This window comes from Quercus lobata, chromosome 1 (genome assembly GCF_001633185.2).
Source record: "Quercus lobata isolate SW786 chromosome 1, ValleyOak3.0 Primary Assembly, whole genome shotgun sequence".
In the NCBI taxonomy this organism is placed as follows: domain Eukaryota; kingdom Viridiplantae; phylum Streptophyta; class Magnoliopsida; order Fagales; family Fagaceae; genus Quercus; species Quercus lobata.
Genome location: NC_044904.1, coordinates 11,022,370 through 11,050,220, shown reverse-complemented (window position 1 = coordinate 11,050,220; position 27,851 = coordinate 11,022,370). Strand labels below are relative to the sequence as shown.

The 27,851-nt window shown below is 35.9% G+C and overlaps 1 protein-coding gene and 2 pseudogenes across 1 annotated transcript; all 3 read right to left on the bottom strand.

Moving 5' to 3' along the window:
- Nucleotides 1-3,068: 3,068 nt before the first annotated feature.
- Nucleotides 3,069-5,031, bottom strand: LOC115994992 (annotated as a pseudogene).
- A 9,299-nt stretch (nucleotides 5,032-14,330) lies between these two features.
- Nucleotides 14,331-15,019, bottom strand: LOC115994986 (annotated as a pseudogene).
- Nucleotides 15,020-24,935: 9,916 nt separating this feature from the next.
- LOC115994976 (PR5-like receptor kinase) lies at nucleotides 24,936-26,906 on the bottom strand. Its single transcript, XM_031119356.1, has 2 exons — nucleotides 26,875-26,906; nucleotides 24,936-26,062 (listed from the first exon to the last, which is right to left on the bottom strand). Exons 1-2 carry the CDS (start codon nucleotides 26,882-26,884, stop codon nucleotides 24,936-24,938), a joined length of 1,137 nt encoding a protein of 378 aa, XP_030975216.1. The 5' UTR covers nucleotides 26,885-26,906.
- Between the last annotated feature and the right edge of the window lie 945 nt (nucleotides 26,907-27,851).

Here is a 27,851-nt window from a genome sequence, read left to right as displayed (position 1 = left end):
AATGTATGGTCTTCGGGTTCACCAACTTAGCCCAGGTCCTTTCCTCCGGTTTAGTTTTTCTGCAAATCTTTTCAAGGAAACTGAATTCCTCAAGACTAACTTGCGGGCGCCGTCTACCTGCAGAGAAAGACGATCAAAACATGCATATAAAAATGGACAGGTATGAAAAAGTATTATAAAAATTGGACGGGTGCATACACGATTGGTTTATTACTCCCCAGGTTGTATCAACAGGCATGTACTCCGTCTCCCCTGGACGATTCATCCATCTGTCACCCTCCAGAAAGAAGTAGCGACTCTTCCAGTCTCTATTTGAGTCTGGGGTCTCAAAGACAATCTTTAACAAGGGACTTCGACTAGCAAAACTATACATCCCCCTTGATCTATCAATCTCGTCAGGACGGTAACAGTGAAGAAACTCACGGACCGTCAATCTCCTTTCTCCATTTGACATTGCACCATAAAGAATCTCCATTGCTATGAAGACCCTTCAGGCGTTCGGAGAAATCTGGGTGACGGACAGTCCCAGATAGTGCAAGAGTTCCCTATGAAGTGTAGAGAGCGGGAACCGAAGTCCTGCCTTCAACACCTGCTCGTATAATCCAACACCTTCTACCCCTTCATAGTAACACTTCTCCGACACATAGGATAGACGGATGAGAATGTAATCCGGAATCTGGAAGTTGGTTCTAAGAGTACTGAAATGTCTCTCCCTGATGACAGATGTGAACCTATGCACTGTCCACTCTGGTAACATGATGAACTGCCTGAGTCCATCAGCACCTACAACGGAATCTAGTGCTTGATTCCCGTCGTCAGAACCCTCTATCTCAACTATCTCCACATCCTCATTTGTTGAGGACGAAGAGGATGCAGACGGACTCCTATCTTCTCCGGGACTCTCTTGGTCTTTATGACCGGACGGGTATACATTCTCGTATTCCGTCCCGTCACGAACCACCGACTGGTTACTTGACGCACTAGACATTTCCTACAAATCGACGGTAAAACCTAAGACTGACGGGTTTAAAAGTGTTGACGGTTGTAATAAGCCTAACAAAAATGCATGGACGGAAATGTAACTTGACTATGACGTTAAAGCAAGAACTTACCACTCTTGGAGGAAAATTGACGGTTGGTGTGTTCTGCGGATACAAGTCCTCGACGGAGTTCTCTGACAAGGTTGACAGGTTCGCTCTGACAATCGATTCTTGACTGAAAATAGTAGAAATGGAAGAGTATTGTGCTTTATATATATGGGAGATGCACGGAAGACGAAGCGATGCTTCGATCCGATACAAAGCCCATTTAAATATTGACACGTGGCATACCTAATAAATGCTGACAACTTGTATCAGCTCACGTCAACAGATTGTACCCTTCTTGGTGCCGTCAACTTCATAAATCTCAATTGACGGGCTTATCCATTTGGAACCGTCATCATCGTGAATTATAGTCGGCATCCCCCTAATTTCTATAACCGTCACCCTAGTGATCCGTCCATTAAAAACATTGACGGACCATAGGGTGAAGGGGGCAATTGATGGGTAAAAAATTGTGCAACATCTGGGCCTGACGGATTCAGGATCAAGGGCCGACATTAAGCAGAGGCCCAAGGCTTAGTCCCGCTTACAATGTTTGATACGCACGTTTAGAATCAGAGGGAATCCCAGAAAATCAGGTGGTTCGCACTAGGGCAATTCTAGAAGATCCGCCTTAATGGAGAGACTCGCTCCACAAGGAAATATTTGCCCATCACGTTTGGGATTTCACAGTCCTACAAGGAAAAGACTTCTAGTCCAAAAAGGAAAAGTCGACCTTCTTCTACTATAAAAGCTTGAATATTCTCGCAAATCAAGGTACGCAAAAAAGACCCTCTTTAGCACTCTAGAGTTGAGAACAATACTAACTTGATCGTCGGAGGGTATTTGGTCGACACCACACCGGTGCCCACGACGAGAACACTTTCTTTTTCTTTGCAGGTTGCTAGTCGCGGCGAGCGTGGACTGTGCGGCTCACTAGTGATTTCACGGCATCATCACCTAGCAACGTCCTTTAACAATGGCGGTTCATATGGGATAACGGGAAGCCCATATTCACATCCCCAATTCTATTGTTATTAACTTATTCCTCTTCTGCTCGTACATTAAACTCCCAAGATCCATATAAATCTCTCATAACAGCTAGTTCTGGTGAGTTGCCTCGTTAACATTCTTTGGAGTTTAAACATTTTAGAACTTGATTTTTTTATTAAATAATTTAGAGAATATTTAGAAACATATATCTTTTTTTAGATAAAGACAGAAACATATATCATATCTTGAATATGTTATAAGAATAATAAGAGGAGGAAAAAAAATGTTACACCGATCATTTATATAAACTTATCCTTTTTTTCTTTTTTTTCTTTTTGTTGGAGAAGCAACTTATCCATTTTTAGGAGAATATACCTGAAACCTTTTGATTAATTATCTATTTATGGTATAAAAGTAATAAAAAGAAAAAAAAATTAGAGAAATGATATGTCTACAATATTTCTACAACAAATTCTAAGTGGCAAGTTGTTACTGGTTGTTATTGTTGGAGCAAAAAAGTAATCTTTGCATTAGTTTGAAATTTGAATCAATAACCACTAATCACCTGTGATTTGTTGTAAAAATGTTGTAGACGTAGCATCTCTCAAAAAATTATTGATGCATTTGTCATTTATATAAATGTAGTACAAGTTTTTTTTTTTTAAATTATATTATTCAGAAAAAAAAAAAAAAAAAAAAAAAAAAAAAAAACCCTTCAATTACGGAGTATGGAATTTATTGACTATAATAGTATCATTGTTAAACATTTTCTTCTTTCTTATGTATTACACGGGTTAACAACAAGGTCATTGTGAAAGGCCATAAAGTCAGATCTCATCAAATATTTTAAGCAACAAAGAAATTAAAAGATATTCTTTAACAAGCTAAAAATAATACAGTTCACAAAGTTCATCACCTCCTAGAGTCAATGTTTTCCTTAAAGGAAGAGGTGTATTTTAGTGCGTAAAATCATATTGTATTGGTATTATTACATTAGAAGAGCCTATTGGTGATCTCTTGGTGGAGAAGACAAGGTTTGGGAGGGATTTGCAAAGAGACGACACTCCCTTCCAATATATCCACCACTCTACTCATTGATGGTTGGTTTGAGGGGTCAGTTTGTATGCACCATAAACACACTATTAGAATTATCATCTTTCTTTCACTATCTTCATCTCCTTCCTTTTAACAAGCTCGACAGTCCTAATTCTTCATTTAGTTCAAGACGCTTGTAAATTTAATGTGGAAAATATATCTCACTAGTAAAATTAACACTAACAACAATATTCTTTCACCATCCCGCCATTTCTAAAACTATCATTCCATAGCTATAAACATCTCACTTGTGAGAGATCCTTCCAAAATTTCTACAAAATACTTCGGGAGCTATATATCCTGTAGTTCCTCTTGCACCCACTATTGATATAATACTCTTTTCTCCAGGGCATATCTTTGCAAAGCCAAAATAAGAAATTTTTGAGCAAAAATTCTCATCCAAAAAAAATGTTGTGAGGCTTTATGTCAAAATGCAAAATTTGTGTGTTGCAACCTCTATGCAAGTACTCTAAGCCTCGGGCAATGCCAATTACAATCTTGTATAATTTTTCCCACCCCAATTGGTGATTAGAATTTGAAGGATTTCCTTTATATATGATCTTCTCAAGAGATCCATTAGGCATAATTAAGCTCATAGATAAGAGTTCTCTTAGAACCCTTAATGCAAAAGCTCTTAAGAGTGACGATGTTGACATGGGAGGTCCTACTAATACTTGCAACCTCATTAATGAATTCCTCTCCATTACCTTTCAATTCTTTCAAAACCTTAACTGCCACAAAACATCTGTCTTGTAACTTCCCCTTATAAACACTACCATAGCCCCCTTGGCCTAATTTATCATTGAAGGACTTGTTCATTGTCTTTATATTTGAATAATTGTATCTTCTAATAACAAGAGGTCCATGATTCCTTAGAAAGGCCTCAACAATCTAATGAGTTTGAGTTTCCTTCTTCCAAAAATTAGTATTTTTAATTGACAAGAAATTTCTCCAGAAGCAACAGATTATAACCATTCGAACTCTAATTCCAATAGATAAAGTAGCTGTAATAAAAGAACAAAGATTATGGAATTATGTGGTGACAGTAACTCAAACTACATATTGATAATGTCTTGAACCTCAATAAAATTGCATTTTCTTGTGGTGACTCGAGAGTAACGATGAAGAAGCACATGCTAAGGATCAATTGGCATTTTGTACCTTAAAAAGAATGAAGGAGTTAGGTTCTAATTGATAGGAGATAGGGAGCCCTGAAGGAAAATCATGAACCATGAAACTTTTAGTTTTTGTACCAATGTATTCCGTACATACAAGTAGTCAGTACATCGTATTGAATGATAAAAAAATGGAGCAAATGGAGGCTTTACCAAAAATGATAGCCGAACCTTATGTATCACTGCATGGATAATACTCTAAAAGATTTGATAATTAGAGACATCATGAAAAGGGGTAGAAAAAGTCACAGTTTATGCGTTGAAGAGTACTCTAGATCAATTCCATATGGAATTATTTGAGTTCTATAGGTTTTATTGTCCAACAAAACATGTGGATATTAGTATCAACATAAAAAATTTTGATTGGGAGATCTACTTGTTGAAGGTATGCATGGGGTTTGGGAGATCTATTTGTTGTTTGAGCTGTATGCCCTTTTAGTTGATGGTTTTTTGTATTTGAGGTTAGGTGGGTTGGGGTTTATGTGTGTCTAGGGTTTCTTTGGGGTTGCTTTATCAACCTAGTGTTTGCAGCTTGGCTGCTTGTTTCTTTGAGTTGTTTTGAGCTGTATTTGTTCCACTTTTGCTTATTCATAAAAATAAATAAATAAAAATGATTAGATAAGCATGTTACCTATCACCATCACTTTCAATCTCTGACTCCATGTATCAAAAGCTGTATAGGACATTACTATAAGTTGAATAAGAAGAAAAAAAAAAAATTTGAATGTCACAGATTAACAGAGCCAAAATGGAAGTATTTTTCTTTTATAGAAATAGCAACAGTATTTAACAAAGATCAATTATAACAAGAAAGTTAAAGGATTATGGCATGAGAAGTGCTACTATATTCACAAAATTTTTACAACAAATTATAAGTAATAAGTTGTTATAATTAGTTTTAATTTAAACCTACAATTTTTTTACTTACCAATAACAGTCAATAACAACATGCAACTTATGATTTCTTGTAAGAATATTGTGGAAATTAACATTTCTCTTATAGCATAAATCAGAATCGCAGCAAGTCATAAACATGCATTATGAATAATTAATGCTTAGAAACAACAAAATTTATAAGCATTTTTGCAAATGCACATGTGTGTGTTCCCTTGTCAATACCTTTCTCCATATTGGCACAATGAAAATTCCTCTATTCTGACAACTGTAACAATCATCAAACACATAATTTCAATTACTCTGCAATTTATTGTTTCTCCCATTTGTATTTAAGGGGAAGCTGAATGATTGAACATTGGGGTGGAAGAGAGTAAATTTTCCGGTGGATAAGACGGATGGTTTCAAATCTGTACTGCCTTCCACTCCTCTCCAGTTGGATCTTTGGATATATGTTGAAATTTCTTTTTTCAAAAACTATGCAAGATGCACAAACAACTTTGTGGGTGCGAACTAAGAATGGGAAGCATACCAGTAACAAAGTTATTTCTATTCGTCAATGTGAAAAACAAAACAAACGTTTTGGTACAACTTATTTTCTTCTTCCTTCCTTTATATAATATAATATGTAGTTTCTCAGATTAGCAGGGTACTTGACTTGGAAATTTGATAAGGAAGACTTGGAAAACAGGCTGAAATTGTTAGAGAAAAGTGAAACATATAGTCCGTGCATTGGAAAATCCCTTTGGTTCCACAGACAGAGACCCCACAGAGGTGAATTTGCCACTCATCTTCTCCATTGACTCCAAGTGGAAAGACTCTTTAAAACCTCAGAGCACTCAAAAAACGTTGTGGGCTTGTTTAAGAATCGTGAAGGTGTGTGGAGCCGTGTGCAATGGGTACAATATTAATTGCCCATGAAAAAAAATGGGCCGAAAGGACCTGCCTTAATCAAATTGAGGCAACCCGGACCTGATTTTGACCAGCCCAGCCCACATGACATCTTCCTGGTCTTCGGACAGATGTATCTAATGGTGTCATTCTATATATATATATATATATATATATATATGATTTAAAACCAAAACTAAGAGAAAATTCTATAAAATTTTAAATTAGATTTTAATTATGGGCTAATTTTGTGTCATGTGTTTACTTAAGTTTTTTAATTTTTGTGTTAAATGAGTTAATGAGTGCAAAATAGTGAAAATACTAATTAAGAGTCTAATATTAACGAACTATTAAAAAAAGAAAACCAATTATATATCTACTCAATAAAAATTACTACACATTCTATCTTATTAAAAATTATAATAAAAAAAAGATTATAAGTAGTATTAAATTTAGGCAAGAATTTTAACATGTAACTTATTACATTTACTTTTTTTCTAATAATTCAACTAATTATTTTATATTTTTATAACAAAAATGTTTTTATTTTTAAATGCATCCATGCATATGCATAAGTTACAAACTAGTTAACATAATGATCCAAAAAAATAATTTCTTTTAAAAGATAAAAACACTTTCCTTCTATATGTTTAAAGAGAATTCACAATTTTTTCCCCTAAACTTTTGGACGTCCCATATGTACCAAATATTATAAGATTAGTCACGGCAAATATCATGCATTTAAGCGTTTCCACAACCTTCTTCTTTTTTTTTTAATCTCAATTGGAAGCAACTTTCCTCAAGTATAAAATTTTAAGCTATTACTAATTTGAACTTTCAATAATTTGAAAGAGATCCTACAAAAACTTCTACAAAATAATTCAAGAGCTATATATCTTGTAGTCCCTCTTACACCAACCATAAATATAAAACTCTTTTCTCTAGCACATATTCTTGCAAAGCCAAAATCAGAAATTTTTGAGCAAAAGTTTTCATCTGGCCAACTCAACTCTACTCTCCATCCATCCAATTACTGGCCAATAATATGGAGAATTGGGAAGAGTAAAATTGATTAAGTATTCGCATTTACTGGTGTTCAAGTATTTCCAAAGCAGAAGGTCCTTGATACGTGTGGATTGTGTGGTGTTAGTGTAAGAGATGTTTATAACTTCATATGGTTTCCCACTCCCTAGACCCAATGGCAGTTTGATCGTTGAAGGTGTTTCGTGACACTTTACTGGCAATATACCTCAAAAGAGGGGTGGGATATTGGTGAATGGAAATCCAATGTTACCGAATTTCCCACATTGAAAGGGAAAACAATATGGGTGTTCTCTGTTTCCTTCAGCTGAGTAAAGTAGCACAATGAGTGACAGAACAAAAAGAAAGAAACAGAGAGACAGAAGCCATCCCAAAATTCCTAATCCACCAGCAAACTAAAACGTGTTTTAGGATTTTTATTTTTTATTTTTTATTTAACATTATTTTAGCAACAATTTCATTAGTTAGCATGTTTTTGAAATATTTTAGTAAACTAACATCTCGAGTTTGTTAGACTCGATTTCAACTAAGGAAATTGAGTCTAATACACTCGATTTATGCTCTGCCAAAGGCTGATGTGGATTTTTTGTACATGTGGATCTTGAGTCTAATACACTTAATTTAGGCTTTGGATTTAGAGAACATGCAGAAGAAACACGGAGAAGAAGAAAGAAAGATTTTTTTTGTAGGTGGGTTTGGTTTTGCAGGTAGAGATGGCAATAGAGGGGCGGATTTGGTTTTGCTGTGGGTGAGTTTGGTTTTGCAAGTGACTTCACAGGGTGGGTCTCTTCTTCTTCTTCCTCTTCTTCTGTTCCTTCTTTCTTCTTCTTCTCCTTCTTTCTGCTTCGTTCTTCTTCTCTATTCTTCTTGTTTGTTCCTTAGATCAGTAAAACTAAATTGAGTGTGTGAGACTTGAGTTCTATGTGTATAAAAATTTCCACATCAACCTTCCAGAGCATCAAAATCAAGTGCGTAAGACTCGATTTCGACAATTGAAATCGATTTCAAAAAACTCGAGATGTTAGTTTGCTAAAATATTTCAAAAACATGCTAACTAACGAAATTGTTGCTAAAATAATGCTAAAAAAAAAAAAAAAAAAAAAAAAAAAAAAAAAAAAAATGTTTGTATAACTCATTTTCTTCTTCCTTCCTTATATATAATATAATATGTAGTTTATCTGATTAAAAGGTAGTTATCAACTACCCTTATAGTTATAGGCCATCCCTAGTAGTTGACTTGGAAATTTGATAAGGAAGACTTGAGACAAGAAAATAGGCTGAAATTGTTAGAACAAAGTGGGGTACCCACTTTGGTTCGCCACGATGAGACATTATACTGTAATATTATATTATTGTAATCTTACATTAATGTAATTTCAATATAAGAATACAACATTACATTGTTTAAGAAGGTAATAAGATTAAGATGATGTGATATGTTTTATAATTTTAAATTATGAAAATGTTAGAAAAATAAAATAAACTAAAAACTTTAATGTCACATCAACATAATGTGTATCACTTTAAGGCCACATCACAACGAACCAAACGCTCCTTCACAGCGTACTTGGCTTGGAAATTAAACAAGGAAGACTTGTGAAACCAGTTTGAAATTATTAGAGTAAGCTGGGTTACTCATCTGAAACATGGTATATATATTAGTATGTTCATTGGGAAATCCCTTGGTTCCACAGCCAGAGAACCTACTTCAGGGGAAATTTTCACTCATCTTTCTCCATTGATGCGCGGTGGAAACACCCATCAGTTGACTCTTTAAAACCTCAGAACACTCAAAACTTTGTTGTTGGCTTGTTTGAGTAAATATCGTGAAGATGTGTGGAGTCAGTGAGCAAATGGGTACAATATTAATTGCCCCTTAAAAAAAAAGACCCAAAGGACAAGTATTGAGTAAAATTTTATTTGGCCTCTCAACTGTTAATTGTGTTAATATAATCCCCCAACTTTCAAAATCAAGTTCTTCTAAAAAAAATTCAAAATCAAGTTAATTTCAACATCAGGTTTACTCTCTATTTAAATTTTAACAGAATTAATAGTTAAAAATAATTTGATTTTCAAATTTTTATACCTTCTATAATAACTTTTTAACTTATGCTCTATTTTCTACATTAACTCATTTTGTAAAAATTTAAATAGAGAGGAGATCTAAGAATTAATTGCCTTGATTTTTAAAATTGATCTAAAATTTAAAATTTACTACAAGATCTCACCTGAAAACAAATTTGTATTTCTTTTTATATGTTCAGATATGCTATATATATATATATATATATATATATATATCCTCCAATCTAAAACTTCAAGGATTGCCTATGATATAATTTGAGTTCTTTGTATTGTCTCTTTATTTTGGTAAAATGTATTGTCAAGTATATGTAGCACTCTCCATTTAGTTTTAATTTACAGTATACTCACTCAAATTTTAGTCTTGGTAATTTTTTTATTTTTATTTTTATTTTTTTTTGTGGGGAGGAGAAAGTAGTCTTGGTAATTATAGTATGGTTAATTTATTTTAAACCACAGTTCTTAATAACTACTGGACTTATAGGCTTTCAGCTTACTAATTCATTGTGAAGGTCATAAAGTTAGGTTTCATCAAATATTTTAATTAGAAAAGAAAAGATGTTCATTGATAAGTGTGGGGCCCAAATAATTTATGGGCCAGGCCCATTTACCCAGGAGGAGACCAAAGGCCCAAGCCGAGGAGGGCTGTGGCCCAAGCTCGGCAAGATAGCCTTGGGATACAACCGAGGACAGTTTAGTCCTCGGCAGACCCAAAGTCACACCGGAAAAGGGGTAAAAACGGTATAGGATTAAAACTTGGAAGAAAAATCTAAAATATCCAGGGAAAGCTGCCCTTACTGCCATTCAATACTCTGAACCTGACAGAGCCGCATTCTTTGGCTTTTAAAACCACCCCCAACGACTTTGGGTATGGACTGATGGGACAAGTATCAGCCTTGGAAAGGTTGACCCTATACGTGGACGAAGGACAGTGAACGCAGGCAAGTATAAAAGGAAAAATAAGTAACCTAGAGAAGAGGCTGGGAAAAATGGCCAAAAACCAGAGCCTCCCAGCCCACCTCCAGGAGAAAGATTCCAGGGGTGAAGAAAACTTGACCGCACATGAACACCACGAAAAACCCACCACCTGGTGACCAAGGCCTAGCCTTTCAAACCTACGCTCTACAAATGATATTGTTTGGGCCCTTTTACGTGCGAGCCCAATACCATTCCGGTTCGTTACGAATCGTGTCCTTACAATTGGCGCCGTCTGTGGGGAGGCTTGTGTGTTGGCATAGGCGGTGGGTCGAGAGAGTTCCTTTGTCATTTCTGACAACTGGTTATAGAGTTTTAGAATAAAATCCCGCTAGGGGCTATGCTTCTTGACTAGGGGCTACGCTTGGTAGCGTTAATCGCACGGATAATTCTAGGGGCTTGGCCGAGGAGCTAACTCCCCTAAAGCCAAGGTCCAACGTAAAAAGAAAACTGGGTTTTGGACAGAACCAAGGCATTGCATGGTCCTCGGACTCAAGCCTATGGGGAAACCAACTACTTGGATGAGGAAAACTAGGTTTTGGACAGAACCAAGGCATTGCATGGTCCTCGGACTCAAGCCTATGGGGAAACCAACTACTTGGATGACGAAAACTAGGTTTTGGACAGAACCAAGGCATTGCATGGTCCTCGGACTCAAGCCTATGGGGAAACCAACTACTTGGATGACGAAAACTAGGTTTTGGACAGAACCAAGGCATTGCATGGTCCTCGGACTCAAGCCTATGGGGAAACCAACTACTTGGATGACGAAAACTAGGTTTTGGACAGAACTAAGGCATTGCATGGTCCTCGGACTCAAGCCTATGGGGAAACCAACTACTTGGATGTGGAAAATTAGGTTTTGGACAGAACCAAGGCATTGCATGGTCCTCGGACTCAAGCCTATGGGGAAACCAACTACTTGGATGAAGAAAACTAGGTTTTGGACAGAATCAAGGCATTGCATGGTCCTCGGACTCAAACCTATGGGGAAACCAACTACTTGGATGAGGAAAACTAGGTTTTGGACAGAGCCAAGGCATTGCATGGTCCTCGGACTCAAGCCTATGGGGAAACCAGCTACTTGGATGAAGAAAACTAGGTTTTGGACAGAACCAAGGCATTGCATGGTCCTCAGACTCAAGCCTATGGGGAAACCAACTACTTGGATGAGAAAACTGAGTTTTGGACAGAACCAGGGCATTGCATGGTCCTCGGACTCAAGCCTATGGGGAAACCAACTACTTGGGTAACCAATTTCTTGGATGAGAAGAAGGTTGAGTTCTTGTAAGGTTGGCTACTTAATAACAATTCTAAGTTGCTCAGTCCTTGGCCCAAAAACTGTAAAAGGTTAATGCCAATAAGAGTGTTAAGAAGATGTTGAAACGCGTCACTATTTAGTAGCCTAGGGGGGCTGTTCACTTTGCGGGTGATATGTCCTCGGATGGTTACTTCCTTCACCGCATCGTGCATTGAGCTATCATCTCGGCCAGTTTTGGGGTAAGTATCGTTTTTTTTTACAGGTCGGCATTATTGTGCCAAACAACTCTATTAAGGTTATGGTGATATCTTTTTCTTAGCAAGCATTTTGACCCTAAGTGTCATTGATTCAAATGATATATTACTATGCCGAACAGCACTTATCAACACATAATAGCGCCTTTCTCTTGGATAAGGGATTATGGCCCCAAGTATTGTACTCTAAGGTCGGCGGTATGGTGCCAGACCAACTCAGTAGACCCATCATAATGTCCTTTCTTTTCCTGCCTAATGGGAGCTTCAACCCTAAGTATCTTTTGTTTGATTCAGTATTATTAAGCCGGATTGTTTTTATAAGCGCAGAGCAAGATCTTTCTATTAACGGGGACTTTGTTCCTAGACGTCGGCCACAGTTTAAAAAAAAAAATTCATTCACAAGATTGTATGTCTATTCATTGCTTTGTCATACCGAAAATATAGAGATAGAGTATGTGAAATAAAGTGATAACAATTTTCATTAATACAAAGATGTATTACAACGTATAAAGAGGGGCTTAAACAAGCCTATACAAAAGGTAGATTGCCAAAACCATAAAAACAAAAAAATAATACATTAAGTAAACAGTCAGGTCTCTTTTTAAACTCGTCTCCGAAATCCTTCCAAACTCTGCCTCAGTAGCGCCCATATCGAGAGAAGGACCTTCTACAGAAGAAGATAGAGGAGATGAATGAAGAAGATGGAGGAGATGAATGAAAAGAAGGAGGAGAAGAAGAGAGAAGAGATGAAAAGAAAGAAAAAGGAGCAAAAGAGGGAGAAGAAAAAGCACCAGGATGGATCTGGTGGTGGAAAGAAGAAGAAAAAGAGGTAAAAGGAGACACCAGTGAACGAAGAGAGGAAGAAGCAGGGGCATTTGGTCCCTGCCTCAGTCCTGACTCCTAACACACTGGTGCCATATTAGATATGCTCATGTGAGAGCGATTGGTACTGATGATGGGTGTCCTTGACTCAGTCACGCCGAAAGTTTGACGTGACGAGTCCCTGCTTCGGATTTTGGCTGAAAGAAAGATGAGGTTGATTTTGAGTCTTCGCCATCCCTGGCCTGACCGAGTCATTACGAGTTTTATTGGAACGTGGCGTTTACGGGAGGGGTATGGCTCCTTCATTACTCGTTGTTATGGTAAAGCGTATCACGATTTAGTGTATAAACTAGTGGGTAAAATAAACTCTAGGGGAGGCCAAGTATTTCAAATCTCAGAAGGATGAAAAGGGATTCTTTACAAAAACAATAACCTCCTACCTTCCTTCTTATACGGAGGGTGGAGTGAGAGGCATTTAATAAGTTTAGATCTCCAAAGGAATCTGCAAACACAAATATGCCGGTTCCACTTCTCCACCTCATCAAAACAAACCGTCGAATTAAAGTAGCCTCATAAATAGAGGTCATTAAAAGTGCGTTTTGGATAACCAAACGACAAGAACGCATCAGGAGTAAAATCAAAAGACTGTCTCGTAGACCGGTGCATTTCTCGGGCAGATGGAGAACTGCCAGCATTACTGAAAGGCCGAATTGAATGAGCCATAATAAAGGCTCGGTGTTACCAAAACCCCCATTTCCAACCAAGAGGTTGGATAGCAGGGTTTTGAGGGGCTATTGTGGGGCCCAAATAATTTATGGGCTAGACCCATTTACCTAGGAGGAGACCAAAGGCCCAAGCCAAGGAGGGCTATGGTCCAAGCTTGGCAAGATAGCCTTGGGATACAACCAAGGACAGTTCAGTCCTCGGCAGACCCAAAGTCCCACCGGAAAAGGGGTAAAAACGGTATAGGATTAAAACTTGGAAGAAAAATCTAAAATATCCAGGGAAAGCTGCCCCTACTGCCATTCAATACTCTGAACCTGACAGAGCCGCATTCTTTGGCTTTTACAACCACCCCCAATGACTTTGGGTATGGACTGATGGGACAAGTATCAGACTTGGAAAGGTTGACCCTATACATGGACGAAGGATAGTGAACGCAGGCCAGTATAAAAGGAAAAATAAGTAACCTAGAGAAGAGGCTGGGAAAAATGGCCAAAAACCAGAGCCTCCCAGCCCACCTCCAGGAGAAAGATTCCAGGGGTGAAGAAAACTTGACCGCACATGAACACCACGAAAAACCCACCACCTAGTGACCAAGGCCTAGCCTTTCAAACCCACGCTCTACAAATGATATTGTTTGGGCCCTTTTACGTGCGAGCCCAATATCGTTCCGGTTCGTTACGAATCGTGTCCTTACAATAAGATAAAAAAAAATACAGTTCACAAAATTCATTACTTACTAAACTCAATGTTTCCCTTGAAAGAAGAGGTGCATTTTAGTAAGTAGAGTCATATTGTATTGACATCATTAAAGTGGAAGAACCTATGGTGATCTAGGTGGAGATGACAAGAAAGGTTTGGGGGGCATTTGCAAGGAGTCAAGACTCCCTTGTAACATATCCATAACTCTATTCATTGACGGTCGGTTTGAGGGGTCAGTTTATATGCACCACATACTCACTATTATCATCTTCCTTGCACTATCTTCATCTCCTTCCTTTAAGAGGCCAACCAGTCCTAATTTTTCATTTAGTTCAAGACTTTAAATCCAATGTGGAAAATATATCTCACTAGTAAAATCAACACTAACCTTAACATTCTTTCGGCCTCTCACCATTTCTAAGACCATTATTCCATAGTTATAGACATCTGACTTGTGAGAGATCCCTCCAAAATTTCTACAAAATATTTTGGGAGTTATATATCCAGTAGTCCCTCTTACACCCACCGTTGATATAATACTCTTTTCTCTAGGATATATCCATGCAAGACTAAAATCATAAATTTTTAGGCAAAAGTTCTCATCCAAGAGAATGTTGTGAGGCTTTATGTCAAAAAGCAAATTTCATGTCTATGCAAGTACTCTAATCCTCGTGCAATGCCAATTGCAATGTTGTATAATGTTTCCCACCCCAATTGTTGATTAGACTTTGAAGGATGTCCTTTATATATGACCTTCTCAAGAGATCCATTAGGCATAAGCTCATAGATAAGAGCTATTTTAGAACCCTCAAAGCAAAAGTCCTTGAGAGTGACAATGTTAACATGGGAGGTCCTACTAATGCTTGTAACCTCATTAATGAATTCCTCTTCATTACCTTTCGAATTATTCAATACCTTCACTGCCACAAAACAGCCGTCTTGTAACTTACCCTTATAAACACTACCATAGCCCCCTTGGCCTAATTTATCATTAAAGGACTTGGTCATTGTCTTTGTATCTTAATAATTGTACCTTCTAATAACAAGAGGTCCATGATTTCTTAGAAAGGTCTCAACAGTCTGATGAGTTAGAGTTTCCTTCTTTCAAAAATAAATTCTTTTAATTGACGAGAACTTTCTCGAGAAGCAGCAGATAATTATAACCATCATAACTCCAATTCCAGTAGATAAGGTGGCTGTAACTGTAATCAAAGAATATTGATTATGAAGTTATGTGGTGACACGAGAGTTACTAAAACTACCTATTGATAGTGTCTTGAGCCTCAATAAAATTGCATATTCTTGTGGTGACACGATAATAACAATGAAGAAGCACATGGCTGAGGATGACTAGGCATCTACCTTAGGTAGAATAAAGGGAGCCTCCCTTGGAGTAAAATCGTTGAACTGTGAAAATTTTAGCTTTTGTATCATGAATTTCCGTACATACAAGTAGATAATATAGAATGATTTTAAAAAAAAAAAAAAAAAAGGGGTAAATTGGAGGCATTACCAAAATCTGATAGCGGAACCTTATATCATTGCATGAATAATACTCTAAAGATCGGATAAATACACGGTGAGAAGGGGCAAAAAAATGGGGGTCACAGGTTTTGTGTTGAAGACGCACTAAATCACTTCCATAGGATAGCTTGTGCAAGAAAACATGTGAATATTAGTATCAACAAAAAATTTGATTAAAGTATGTTATGTATCACCATTACATTCAATCTCTTACTCCCTGTATCAAAAGCTGCAAATTTGGTATTCTTTGAAATCTCAACAGTATTTAACAAAGAACAATGAACATCGGATTACACTTATCTAATATAGATTTTATAAAAAGAAAGTTCGATCTATTTCTATTTTCCTAAAATTGCCAATCTGAATCTACTTAATCTAGTGCTGCAGAAGAGAGGTATGTGGATTGTGGAATTGAACAGAATAGCAGAAAGTCATATAAATGTATTAGAAATAATAATTAATACATAGAAATCAAAGAAATTTATAAGTAGTTTTGCTAATATGAAAATCCCATTTCAATACATTTCCCCAAATTTGCACAATGAAAATTCCTCTGCTATAACAATTGTAAGTATCATCAAACGCACGAATTTCATTATAGAACTCTCCTGTTTATTGTTTCATAGTGATATGATATCAAAGTGAGAGATCATTTCAATATTGTATCGTCTTCCTCTCCGCTCTAGTTGTATCTTTGGAGACATGTTGAAAGTTCTCTTTCTATAATTATGCAAAATGCATAAACTTTTGGAAGCTTAACAGTGTCATTTGTATTTATCATAACCTAATTTAAAGACTAATATGATATAGCACTTTTATTAGAATTTACCATAAGAATGTAAAGAAATCTATATGGAAAGAACTCCATAAGCATTTTCAGTACATGTATGTAACTGTAGGACCAAATATTTTTGCGTTATTCTGAAGTTCATACCTTTCTCTGTAATGGCACAATGAAATTTTCGCTTGTTGTCAAGTTCACATAGACCTCCCATACTATAACAACTGCTACAAGCATCAGATACATATACTTCAAGGTCGTACTCAGCAGTCAAATTAACTTCTTCTTTTTCTGTGTGCACTTTTACCGGGAGCTGAATGATTGAACATTGAGAAGCTAAACGAGGAGAACTATAGTAGATATTATAGTTGCCGCAGGTCATATATATATATATATATATATATATATAATTTCTAGGGGAAGTAATATTAGGAGTGTGATTGCATTTAAATAGGGTCAGATTGGGTGTGGTGAGTTTAAAAGAGAAAAATGGAGTATTGGGAAGAGTAAAATTGGTTAGGTATTGGCATTTGTTGGCATTCAAGTATTCCAAAAGTGAAAAGTCCTTGATACGTATGGGTTGTATGGAGTTAGTTTTTGAGATGTTTAAAACTTCATTAGATTTCCCACTCCGCAGCTCCAGTGGCAGTCGGATCGTCGGAGGTGTTTCATCACAATTTACTGGCAGTACACCGCACAATCGGTGTGAGATATTAGTGAATGGAAAGCTGATAATACCGAATTTTCCACAATTAAAGGGCGAACAATCTGGGTATGTTCTCTCTACCCCTTCAGCTGAGTAAAGCAGCAAGAGGTGTGTGAGAAGAAAGAAAACAAACAGAGTGACATAAGCCATCCCAAAAATTCCCCCGATTCACTAGCAAAAACAAGTTTCACAATTCACAAACAAGAATCTGTTATTCTCTCTTCTTCCTTCGCTATATAATATGTAGTTTCTCTTATTAATAGGGTACCCATTTGAAACATAGTCTGTTCATAGGTAAATCCCTTTCGTTCCACAGCCAGAGACCCCACTATGGGGAATTTCCCACTCATCTTCTCCATTGACGCACAGTGGAAAGACTCACTATACTCCTTGACTCGAGTCAAAACCAAGTTCACTCAAAAGTTTGTTGTGGAAATCTCGGGGATTTTTGGCATTCAGCCTAATTTTACTAACAATTTCATTAGTTGACAAGAAAACCAAACATATTTGGTAAATAGCATCATGAGTCACACAGACTCGAGCTTAATGAGGGAACTTGAGTCCTAAAGACTCAAGTTCCGGCTTGCACAAAAGCACAGAAGAAAAAGAAGAAAGAGAGAAGCAGCTTCAGCCTCCACAAAAACCACACGGTCAGATCTGCAAATCTGGATTTGGGTTTGATCTAAAGAGAGGAAGAAGTATCAGATCTAGAAAGAATAAGTTGTATCAATCGTAAGCTTTTTTTCTCTTGATTTTCTTTGAAGGAACTCGAGTCTTAAATTGATCTTGAGTTTCAAAGACTTGAGATGCTACTTAGCTAATATGTTTGCAAAACTTGTCAACTAACAAAATTGTTTACAAAATTAAGCTAAATGCAAAAAATCCCCAATCTCTTTGCGACTTAGGCTGCGTTTGGCAATATGTAAAATATTTTCCAAGTTAAAAATATTCATTTTTGGGAAAGGAAAATATTTTCAAGTATTTGGCTGCATTATGAAAATTGTTTTAGAAAATGTTTTTAGGTGTTTGGTTGCATTCTAAAAATGCTATTTTTCTACTAGTTTCTCACATTTTCTCAGCTTCCAAACAAATTTATAAACTTAAAAGAGACAAAAATCAAAACAAAACATTCGTTAAACTCAAAAATTCGGTCAAAGTGAGAGAGGGAAGAAGAGAGAGTGATCGACAATTGAGGGAAAGGGAGAGGTAGATCGAGAAAGAGAGAGATCGGTCATGGGTGCAATCTCGCCGATGCTGGGGTGCGATCTCGACAGTGCTTTAGGCGACGCGATCTCGACAGTGCTTCAGGCGACGCGATCTCGCCGGTACTGGGGTGCGACGAGACCGGTGCAATCTGGGGTTGGGGGCGGTGGTGCGATCTAGGGTTATGTGTGCTTCTAGCTCACTCGCTCTGCTCTCTCTTCTTGCTCTTTCTCTCTCTCCTCGAGTGTCTGAGTCTAGAAATGATTTGAAGGTAAAATGCGTGTGTAATTCATTTTCCAGTTGTGGGGGCCGAATTTTATGGTTAATGAAATGGTTTTCAGTTTGACCAAATTTTTCATGCGCAACCAAACACACGGTAGGGTGTAAATTGTTTTCCCAAATCCATTTTCAGTTGAAACAAACGCAGCCTCATTTAAGAAACACGAAGATGTGTGAAGTCATGCGCAATGGTACATTTAATAATTAATTGCCCATGAAAAATGAAAACTTTTGCCACAACTCGTCATGTAGCAAATTGTGGCAAAAGTTGTGGCATTTTATGTGTCCCTAACATTACTCATGAAAAAAAAGCCTGACTCAAATTGAGGCAACCCAAACCTAATTTCAAAATCAAGTTATAATTTCATCATCAGATTTACTCTCTATTCAAATTTTAATAGAATTAATAGTTAAAATTAATTTAATTTTCAAACTTTTAGAGCTTCTATAATAACTTTTTAACTTTGTATTTGTTGCATTAACTTCTTCTTTTTTATAGATGTTGCATTAACTAACTTTGTTAAAATTTAAATAGAGAGGAGATCTAAAAACTAATTGCCTGAAATTTTAAAGTTGATTTAAAGATGGAGTCTCGAACGAGGTAAGAGAAAAAAAGAAATGAGGTAGATGGAAACATAAGGAGGATGGAGAAAGGATGTAACCACCACTGGTGGCAGTGCCAGTGAGCGATGTCAATGGCAATAGTGCTAAGCCTAGGTGAGAGTCAATCATGGTTGAGAGAGAGAGAGAGAGAGAGAGATTAGAAAATCTTGGTAAAAAGGGGCACAAAATGGGCCTAATGATATCTAGACTCACAAAGGAACAAAGTTTCTCTCCAAACTAGTTTGAAGAGAAACCTTTCAAACTCTTGATATATCTTTATATTGAGTGTGAATTTTGAAAATTTAACCGTTAGATTGCATGTTCTTATTATATCTTTAATGCTTGTAAAATTTCAAGAAAGTCAAGGATTAATTGCTATGTCATCAAACAAATGTAAAAACTTCAAGTTTTTATGATTTAAACTTGTGTATAAAAAATAAGTTTATTGATCGAAAAGTAAATAACATATGATTTAAACGAAATTCGATATACATATTTAGAACATAAGGAACATGAAATTCAACAATTAGATTTTAAAAATTCACTCCTAAAAATGAAATATATGAGAAGTTTGGGTTGAGTTCCAAGTTGGTCAAGCTTTTAAAAAACACCACATCAACCATAGCCACATCAACATATGTGGCATCAAACTTGACTCGAGCATTCACAACAAATTAAAGTTGCTAAAAAATATAGCTTTTAGCAACTCAAAATACTATTTTATCTATTTTAACACCCCATTTTATAATACATCCAACATCAAATGTATTATTTTAGCATTCAACAAATTAAGCATTCAATACATTAAAATAATATAAACAATAAAATAAAATAATATATCCAACACAATAAACAATAACCACAACCATCAACACATTAAAATTGTTTTTTTTTTTTTTTTATATAACTTTGGCGCTACAATAAGAGCATCAACATCGGTTGTGCTAAAATGCTAAAAAGTTATTTTTAGCAACAAAAATAACAAAAATTGTGCTCCAATGGTAGTGTCAAAGCTAAAAAATAAATAAATAATAAATAATAATAAATAAAAAATTGGTACTAGTACCAGCTCACTGTAGCAATTGGTATTGCTATTTTTATTGGATTATATTGTTTCTCTCTTCACTCTTTCTCTCACTCTCTCTCTTCTCTTTCTCTTGCTTGTCTCTCTTCCTCCCTTTGATGACTCTCCCTCTCTTGCTCCTCCGTTTTTCTCATTCGCGCTCTTTGGTTGGTGGTCTGATCACTGTGGCAATAAAAGGTGGTCATCGACTTCAAAGATGAGAGTGGGTCACGATGGTGATGGGATTGTGGGTTACAGGGTTTTCAATTGTGGGTATGGGTTGAGATCGGATCGTGATTTCCGATCTATTATGGGTTTGTGATTTCTGGTCTATTGTAGTGTTGGCGTGGTGGTGGTGGTTCCATGAGTGGGGAAGCTCCTATGGTGGTGGTGGTGGTGCCATAAGTGGGGAAGCTCGTGTGGTGGTGGTGGTGCTGTGAGTGGGGAAGCTCGTGTGGTGGTGGTGGTGCCGTGGGTGGCTTTGGGTTGAAGAGAGGGAGAAGATAGAGAGATAGAGATGAAGAGAGAGAAACAATAATAAATCAATTAATAATGTTTAACTTTGATGTGAAAATAAGAGCATTGATGTAGAGTGTGTTGTGAATTGATAAGTTAAAATAGATAATGTCACTTTTTTAGGTGCTAAAAGCTAAAAAATTTACATATCCACCAATGTGGATGCTCTAAAGTGTCAAAGATGACACTATACTATAGCTTGGTTGCTAAATTTTTTAGATTTAGCACCATTGATGTAGCTTGGTTTGGTACAATTAAGGGCCCTTGAAAAAGGGCCTGAATTAAAATGGAGTTGATCCAAATCTATATTTGATCGGCCCAATGCCATCCTCCTCCACTGACAAGCCTATTGTCTATGGTGCCATACCTCCATAATCCATGTTGTATGATCCCAATATTATTGAAAGATAAATCTAAATGGACCATATACCATTGAGAAAATTACATAATATGGTTACAAACTTTGAAGTGTCCTTTAAAAATGGGGATTAATATGGAACAATGGGAAGCCCATACCTACATCAATCCCCATTCTATGGTTATTCCTTTTTGGTTCATATATTAAGGGTTCGTTTGGTTAGGGGATGAAAAAGTAGAAGAACATAAAAAATTAAGTTTTCTCTCATGGTGTTTGGTTGAGAAGAAAAATGAAAGGATAGAAAATGTGGTTTGTATAAATTTACTCTAAAAACCAAATAGAAAAAATAAAATAAAATAAAATAAATAATAAATAAATAAATAAAAAGGGGCGAACAAACCCAAAAACAAAACCAAAAAACAAACGAGAATGAGAAGTACCAGAAAAAAGACAAAAAGCAAAGAAGAAAAAAGAAGAAAAAACAAAACCAAAAACATATGGTAACAGAAAAAGAAAAAGAAAAATCCAAAGGAAAAGAAAAGACAAAATAAATAAATAAAAAAGCCAAAGAAGAAAATGAAAGAAATCACGTGAAAGTTGCAACAGGGTTATTATGGTCCACAAGTGGAAATTTTTTGTTCCCAATTTTCTTCTTTTTAGTTTTCTTTCTAATTTGGAGAGAAAACATTTTGGTGGGCTCGGAGAGAAAACACCTAGACCTCACCAATTTTCTCTCCTAAAATCACTACAATCAAACACCCACAAAAACTATTTTCTCTTTACTTTTCTCTCCCTCTTAAAATCACCCCACCCAAATAGACCCTATGTCTCTATTTGGTTAAGGGATGAAAAATGATGAGAATGGAAAAAAATTAATTTTCCTTCGTGTGTTTGGTTGGGTGAATGAAAAAGTGGAGGAATTTTTTTTTTTTTTTTTTTGATAGGTTGAGGAGAAAAGTGAGAGAATGGAAAAAGATAGTTTATATAAATTTACTCATATGTCCTTATTAAAAAAATTCATATAAAAAAAAAAAAAAACCAACCAACCAAAAAATAAAAAAGCAATCACCATTCATGCCAAGTTTAAAAATGAAAAAAAAAAATATATGAAAAGAAAGCAAACCGCCAAAAAATAAAAAGAAAAGAAAAGAAATGGTAAACAATCAACAAAAACAAGTCATCATGCCCAGTTCAAAAATAAATAGATAAAAACAAACAACGAACCCAAAGAAAAAAGAGAGGTAAACAATCAAGGGTAGTTAAATCATTTGACTGCAATTACTATTCTTTTACTCATTTCTCCTCAAATTGGAGGATTCATTTTTGGTGGGTCCAAAGAGAAAACACTTAAGCCCCACCAAAATCTCTCACTTTCCCCTTTCAACCAGCTAAAAACCATTTTTCTTACTTATTTTTCTATGCTTCTTTTCCATCCTCCCCTAAATCACCCCAATCAAATAGCCAATAAGCTCCCAAAACCTCAAGGTCCATATAAATTTCTCATAACCGCTTGTTCTCTAGTGAGCTGATTCAGTAATCTCGACATATCTTTTACATTTCTAATTAAGAGGGTTTAATACTTTAATCTAGTCCACTTTTTATGGGGGGTAAGAAAGTGTGCCGTTTCTTTCTATGAACATGAATAGTTTTTTTGGGTTTGTTTTTGCTGAATAATCAATTTTTATTTCATAAAAAACACCAAAAGGACCAAGCTCATATCTCTATGCTAAGTCCAAAATAGTTGAGGGGTGAGATGAGAGGGCAACTAGCCCATCAGTAAATAGGATAGCCCAAGAAAACCACACGATGGGCCAAAATATTAACATCTCTGCCAACATGGACAATGACCCAAGCAACAAAATTGGAGAGGAGTTTTGATATCATCTACAATACTAGAGAGAGACCACGGTACACCCTCAGGGCTTTCACAAAGCTTTAACAACAATAGCCGACTCACCTTCAATAATAGCAAAGCTAGAACCATGGAGAAACTTTAATTGCTAGAAAAGCTGCCCTCGCTACTAATGAATAGTTTCTGTTGAGCTTTGGAAAACATATATCTTAAATACATATTGTTGGGCAAAATTTTGGTTTTTCCTAAATCAATGGCAGAGCTAAGGTTGGAATAGCTAGGGAGTTTGTAACAAAATTCTCTTAGGTTCTAACCATTTCGGTCTACCAAGTGTCCTGCAAGATCACTACCTTAACTTCTTTTCAAACTCTCTCACAAGCCCTTTTAGCCGAACAGCAAATCATATTTGCTTGATCAAAATTCCTTTTTGTCCAACTTCAGTTTCAGCTCTTGAAATCCCAACCCAATTACAAATTGATCCACAATATACAAATTAATCAAATGTTTAATACAAGAAAACTTTGGCATAGAATATGCCAACACAAAAGAAACCTAACACCAATCATGATCTTGAGAATGGATTTAATTAAGCAAGTCTAGATTTGGAAGTAACCGTAGAAGAGCCATAACTTTTGATGATCCAATAGAGAAAATGCAAGGTTTTTATAGGGAATCAAGGTTCATGCACAAAGTGCTTGGGGTTTATGGGGGAAAGGTTTCAAACTATGGAATTAAAAGCATGTTGTAATTATCTCTATAAAAAAAAAGGTTTGTGCATTAGGGAGCAATATTGTTACTACAAGATCTCAACCGAAAACAAAATTTGGCTTTAAAAAAAAATATATTTATTTTATGTGTTCAACTAAGCTTTATATACGTTGACATTGCATCCACTAATTGGATATTTGTTAAAATTTTTAGTTTTAATAATATTACTGATGATGCATAAAAATCGTCAGTGAGCTGATTGTCCACGAGTGCTCCAATGGGATACCTGAGGAACAAGAAATCCAAGAACCAACAAAGAGCATCGGTGGGATGCTGGCCAAAGACCTTCCAAAAGTTAAGTCAGTGAAAGAAAAATCTCCAAGAACTCAATACTATGAGAGCTAAGGATTTTCTGCGTACCTTAAAGAAGAGGAGGTTTGGTGTTTATATAGTGATGTGGAGCCTGACCAAGATCCCTAAAGTGAAGGATCTTGCCTTATAGGGAAGATCTTGGAGTTAAGGCTCTAAGATCTTAGGGTTTTTCTTCTCATATAAAGAAGATATGAACGTGTAGTGAGGTCTTTGGGTGTGGTGTACAAGTTATTTCCATGTAAAGATTTGTGAGTGAAGAACAAGCAAGGACTAGTGGGACCTATCATGCTAAACCATCAGTATGGTCACTAATCCGTCGGTATAGTCATCCGTCCGTCGGCATGTTCATTCCATTCGCTGGTATGTGTGGATATTTTCGTGGGGCCCAACGTGTCCCACCGTTGGCATGTGTAGCCCTTCATCAGGCGGTCTTCACGTGCAAGCCAAACGTTGATTTAACCGGGTGATGCCTGACGGGTCTCTCATGAGGCGGACGGTTGCCGAATGGGGCATTCTCAGACAGGTCATCAGTTGAGGTACTTCCACCCATCGGTTTGAAGAGTTAGATACTTGTTTAAAAACCATCCCTTTCAGTTACCGATGCATTCTATTGAGGATTTTTTTTTGACAAAATTCTATTGAGGAATTTAAACTATACGGGATAAAATATTTTATGACAAGGTCCACAACTTTTCACATTTTACGCAACTTTCCACAATGAAAAGGGAAAAAAAGATATAAAATGTATCCTCCAATCTAAAACTTAATAGTTTGCCTATGATACTATTTGCGTTGATTGTATTGTTAAGTATACCATAGTTCTCAATTAGTACTAGACTGTCAACATTATTGATTTCATTGCAAATGCCATAAAAGGTTTCATCAAATATTTTAAGCAATAATGAAAAGATGTTCATTGACAAGCTAAACATAAATACACTTCACAAAGAAGAGATGTATTCTATATAGGACAAAGAGTCCTATTGTATTGACACCACTACGGTTGAAGACTCCATCGGTGATCTTCTTGGTGGAGAAAACAAGAAAGGTTTGGGGGGGATTTGCAAGGAGTTGAGACTCCCTTCCAACATTTCCAACACTTTACTCATTGATGGTCGGTTTGAGGGGTTAGTTTGTATGCACCACAAACTCACTATTATCATCTTCCTTGCACTGTCTTCATCTCCTTCCTTTAAAAGTCCTAGCAATCCTAACTCTTCATTTAGTTCAAGATGCTTGTAAATCCAATGTGGAAAATATATTTCACTTGAAAAATCAACACTAACATCAACATTCCTTTGGCCTCCCACCATTTCTAAGACCATCATTCCATAGCTATAGACATCTGACTTGTGAGAGATCTCTCCAAAGGTTCTACTAAACACTTCCGGAGCTATATATCCTGTGGTCCCCCTTGCACCAACCATTGATATAATACTCTTTTCTCTAGGACATATTTTTGCAAGGCCAAAATCAGAAATTTTTGGACAGAAGTTCTCATCTAATAAAATGTTGTGAGGCTTTATGTCAAAATGCAAAATTCGTGTGTTGCAACCTCTATGCAAGTACTCTAAGCCTCGTGCAATGCCAATTGCAATATTGTATAATGTTTCCCACCCCAGTTGATGATTAGAATTTGAAGGATTTCCTTTATATATGAACTTCTCAAGAGATCCATTAGGCATAAACTCATAGATAAGAGCTCTTTTAGATCCCTCAGAGCAAAAGCCCTTAAGAGTGACAATGTTAACATGGGAAGTCCTACTGATACTTGCAACCTCGTTAATGAATTCCTCTCCATTAGCTTTCGATTCTTCCAAAACCTTCACTGCCACAAAACAACCATCTTGTAACTTCCCCTTATAGACACAACCATAGCCCCCTTGGCCTAATTTATTATTAAAGGACTTGGTCATTGACTTTATATCTGAATAATAGTATCTTCTAATAACAAGAGGTTCATGATTCCTTAGAAAGGCCTCGACGCTCTTATGAGTTAGAGTTTTCTTCCTCCAAAAATTAATACTTTTAATTGATGAGAACTTTCTCCAGAAGTAACAGACTATAACCATCAGAGCTCCAATTCCAGTAGATAAAGTGATTGTAACTGTAATAAAAAAAAAAAAAAATAGAGATTATGATGTTATGTGGGGACATGAGAGTATCTCGAACTACTTATTGATAATGTCTTGAGCCTCAATAAAATTGCATTTTACAATGTCTTGATCCCCTCAATAAAAATGCATTTTCTTTGTGGTGACAAAAGACTAACAATGAAGAAGCAAATGCTAAGGATGATTTGGCATCTAGTACCTTAAGTATAATAAAGGAGTTGGGTTTTCATTGACAGGAGATAGGGAGCCTTGATGGAAAATCATGAACTATGAAAAATGTAGCTATTGTACCAATGGATTCCATCCATATAACTGATACAAGTACATCGTATTGAACGATAAAAAACTGATAGCAGAACCTTATATCATTGCATGAATATACAATTCTCTAAAGATTTGATAATTTACTATTATTAGACATACTATGTGAAGGGGCTAAAAAGGGGTCACTTAGGGCCCGTTTGGTACATGTGTTTAAAAACTGAAAGTTGTTGTTTGAAAACATTTATAGAAGTACGTGTGGGTGAAAAAGTGTATTGAAATGCGTAAAATGTTGTTTAAAAACTGAAAATGGTTATTTAAAAACACAAACCAAACACCCCCTTATATTCTCTAAAGATTTGATAATTTACTATTATTAGACATACTATGTGAAGGGGCTAAAAAGGGGTCACAGTTTATGTGTTGAAGACAAATTAGATCACTTCCATACGGAATCATTTGAGTTCTATATATATAGGATAGGCGATCCAAGCAAACATGTGTATATTAGTATACAATTTGATTAAAGAAGTATGTCACGTACCTATCACCATAGCTTTCAATCTCTGACGCCTTGTATCTAAAGCACCAAAGAACATTACTGTTAGTTGAATAATAATAATAAATTTAACGTTAAATTAACGGAGCCGAATTGTTTTTTTTTTTTTTTAAATTTATTTATTATTATTATTATCCCAATAGTATTTAAAAAAGAACAAGGAAGATCCGTCTACAATCAGGGACGCAACCACCTTCCCCCCCCCCCCCCCCTAAATTTTTTATAAAAAAAATATTGTTATATATATGTGTACTAATTTTAGCAATTTTGTTCTATAAAATTGCATTTTGTTTCCCTTAAATAATATCATTGATTCTTTTTTAAGAGTAATGTTATACTCACAAACTTTTTTATAACATTTTTACAAATTATTTTGGTAGCAAATTCTTATTAGTTCACATATGAGCACACCACTCACATCATTTTTTTACTTACTAATAACCACTTATCACATTAGTAATTTATAAATAAATAAATAAAAAACTTGTAACTCTAGTATTTTTCTCATTTTAGTGATCATAAAAAAATTTATAGATCTAAAATCTAAAACAAAATATACAAGCCAAAAAAAAAAAAAAAGCTCAACAGCAAAAATTACCTGTAAAACTTTAAAAAAAAAAAAATTAAGCTCAATTAACTAATTTTGGGTCCATTTGGATTGAGCTTATTTTTGCTGAAACTGAAAACACTGTAGCAAAATAATGTTTAAATGTGTGAATAGTGTCGTGGGATCCATTTTTAATGAAAAAGTTGTTGAAAAGTGGAATTTGTGGGTCCGTGAACAGTGCACGGATGCACTGTTCATGATTGACTTGGTCAAATAGTGCGGCTGAAAAAAAAAATATTCAGAAAACGCTGGATTCATTTGAATCCAAATAGGCACTTTATCCAAAATAAATAACCCTTCCCTTTAAAAAATTCTAATAAAAAATAATTTTGTTCTTACGCACACAAAAAAAATC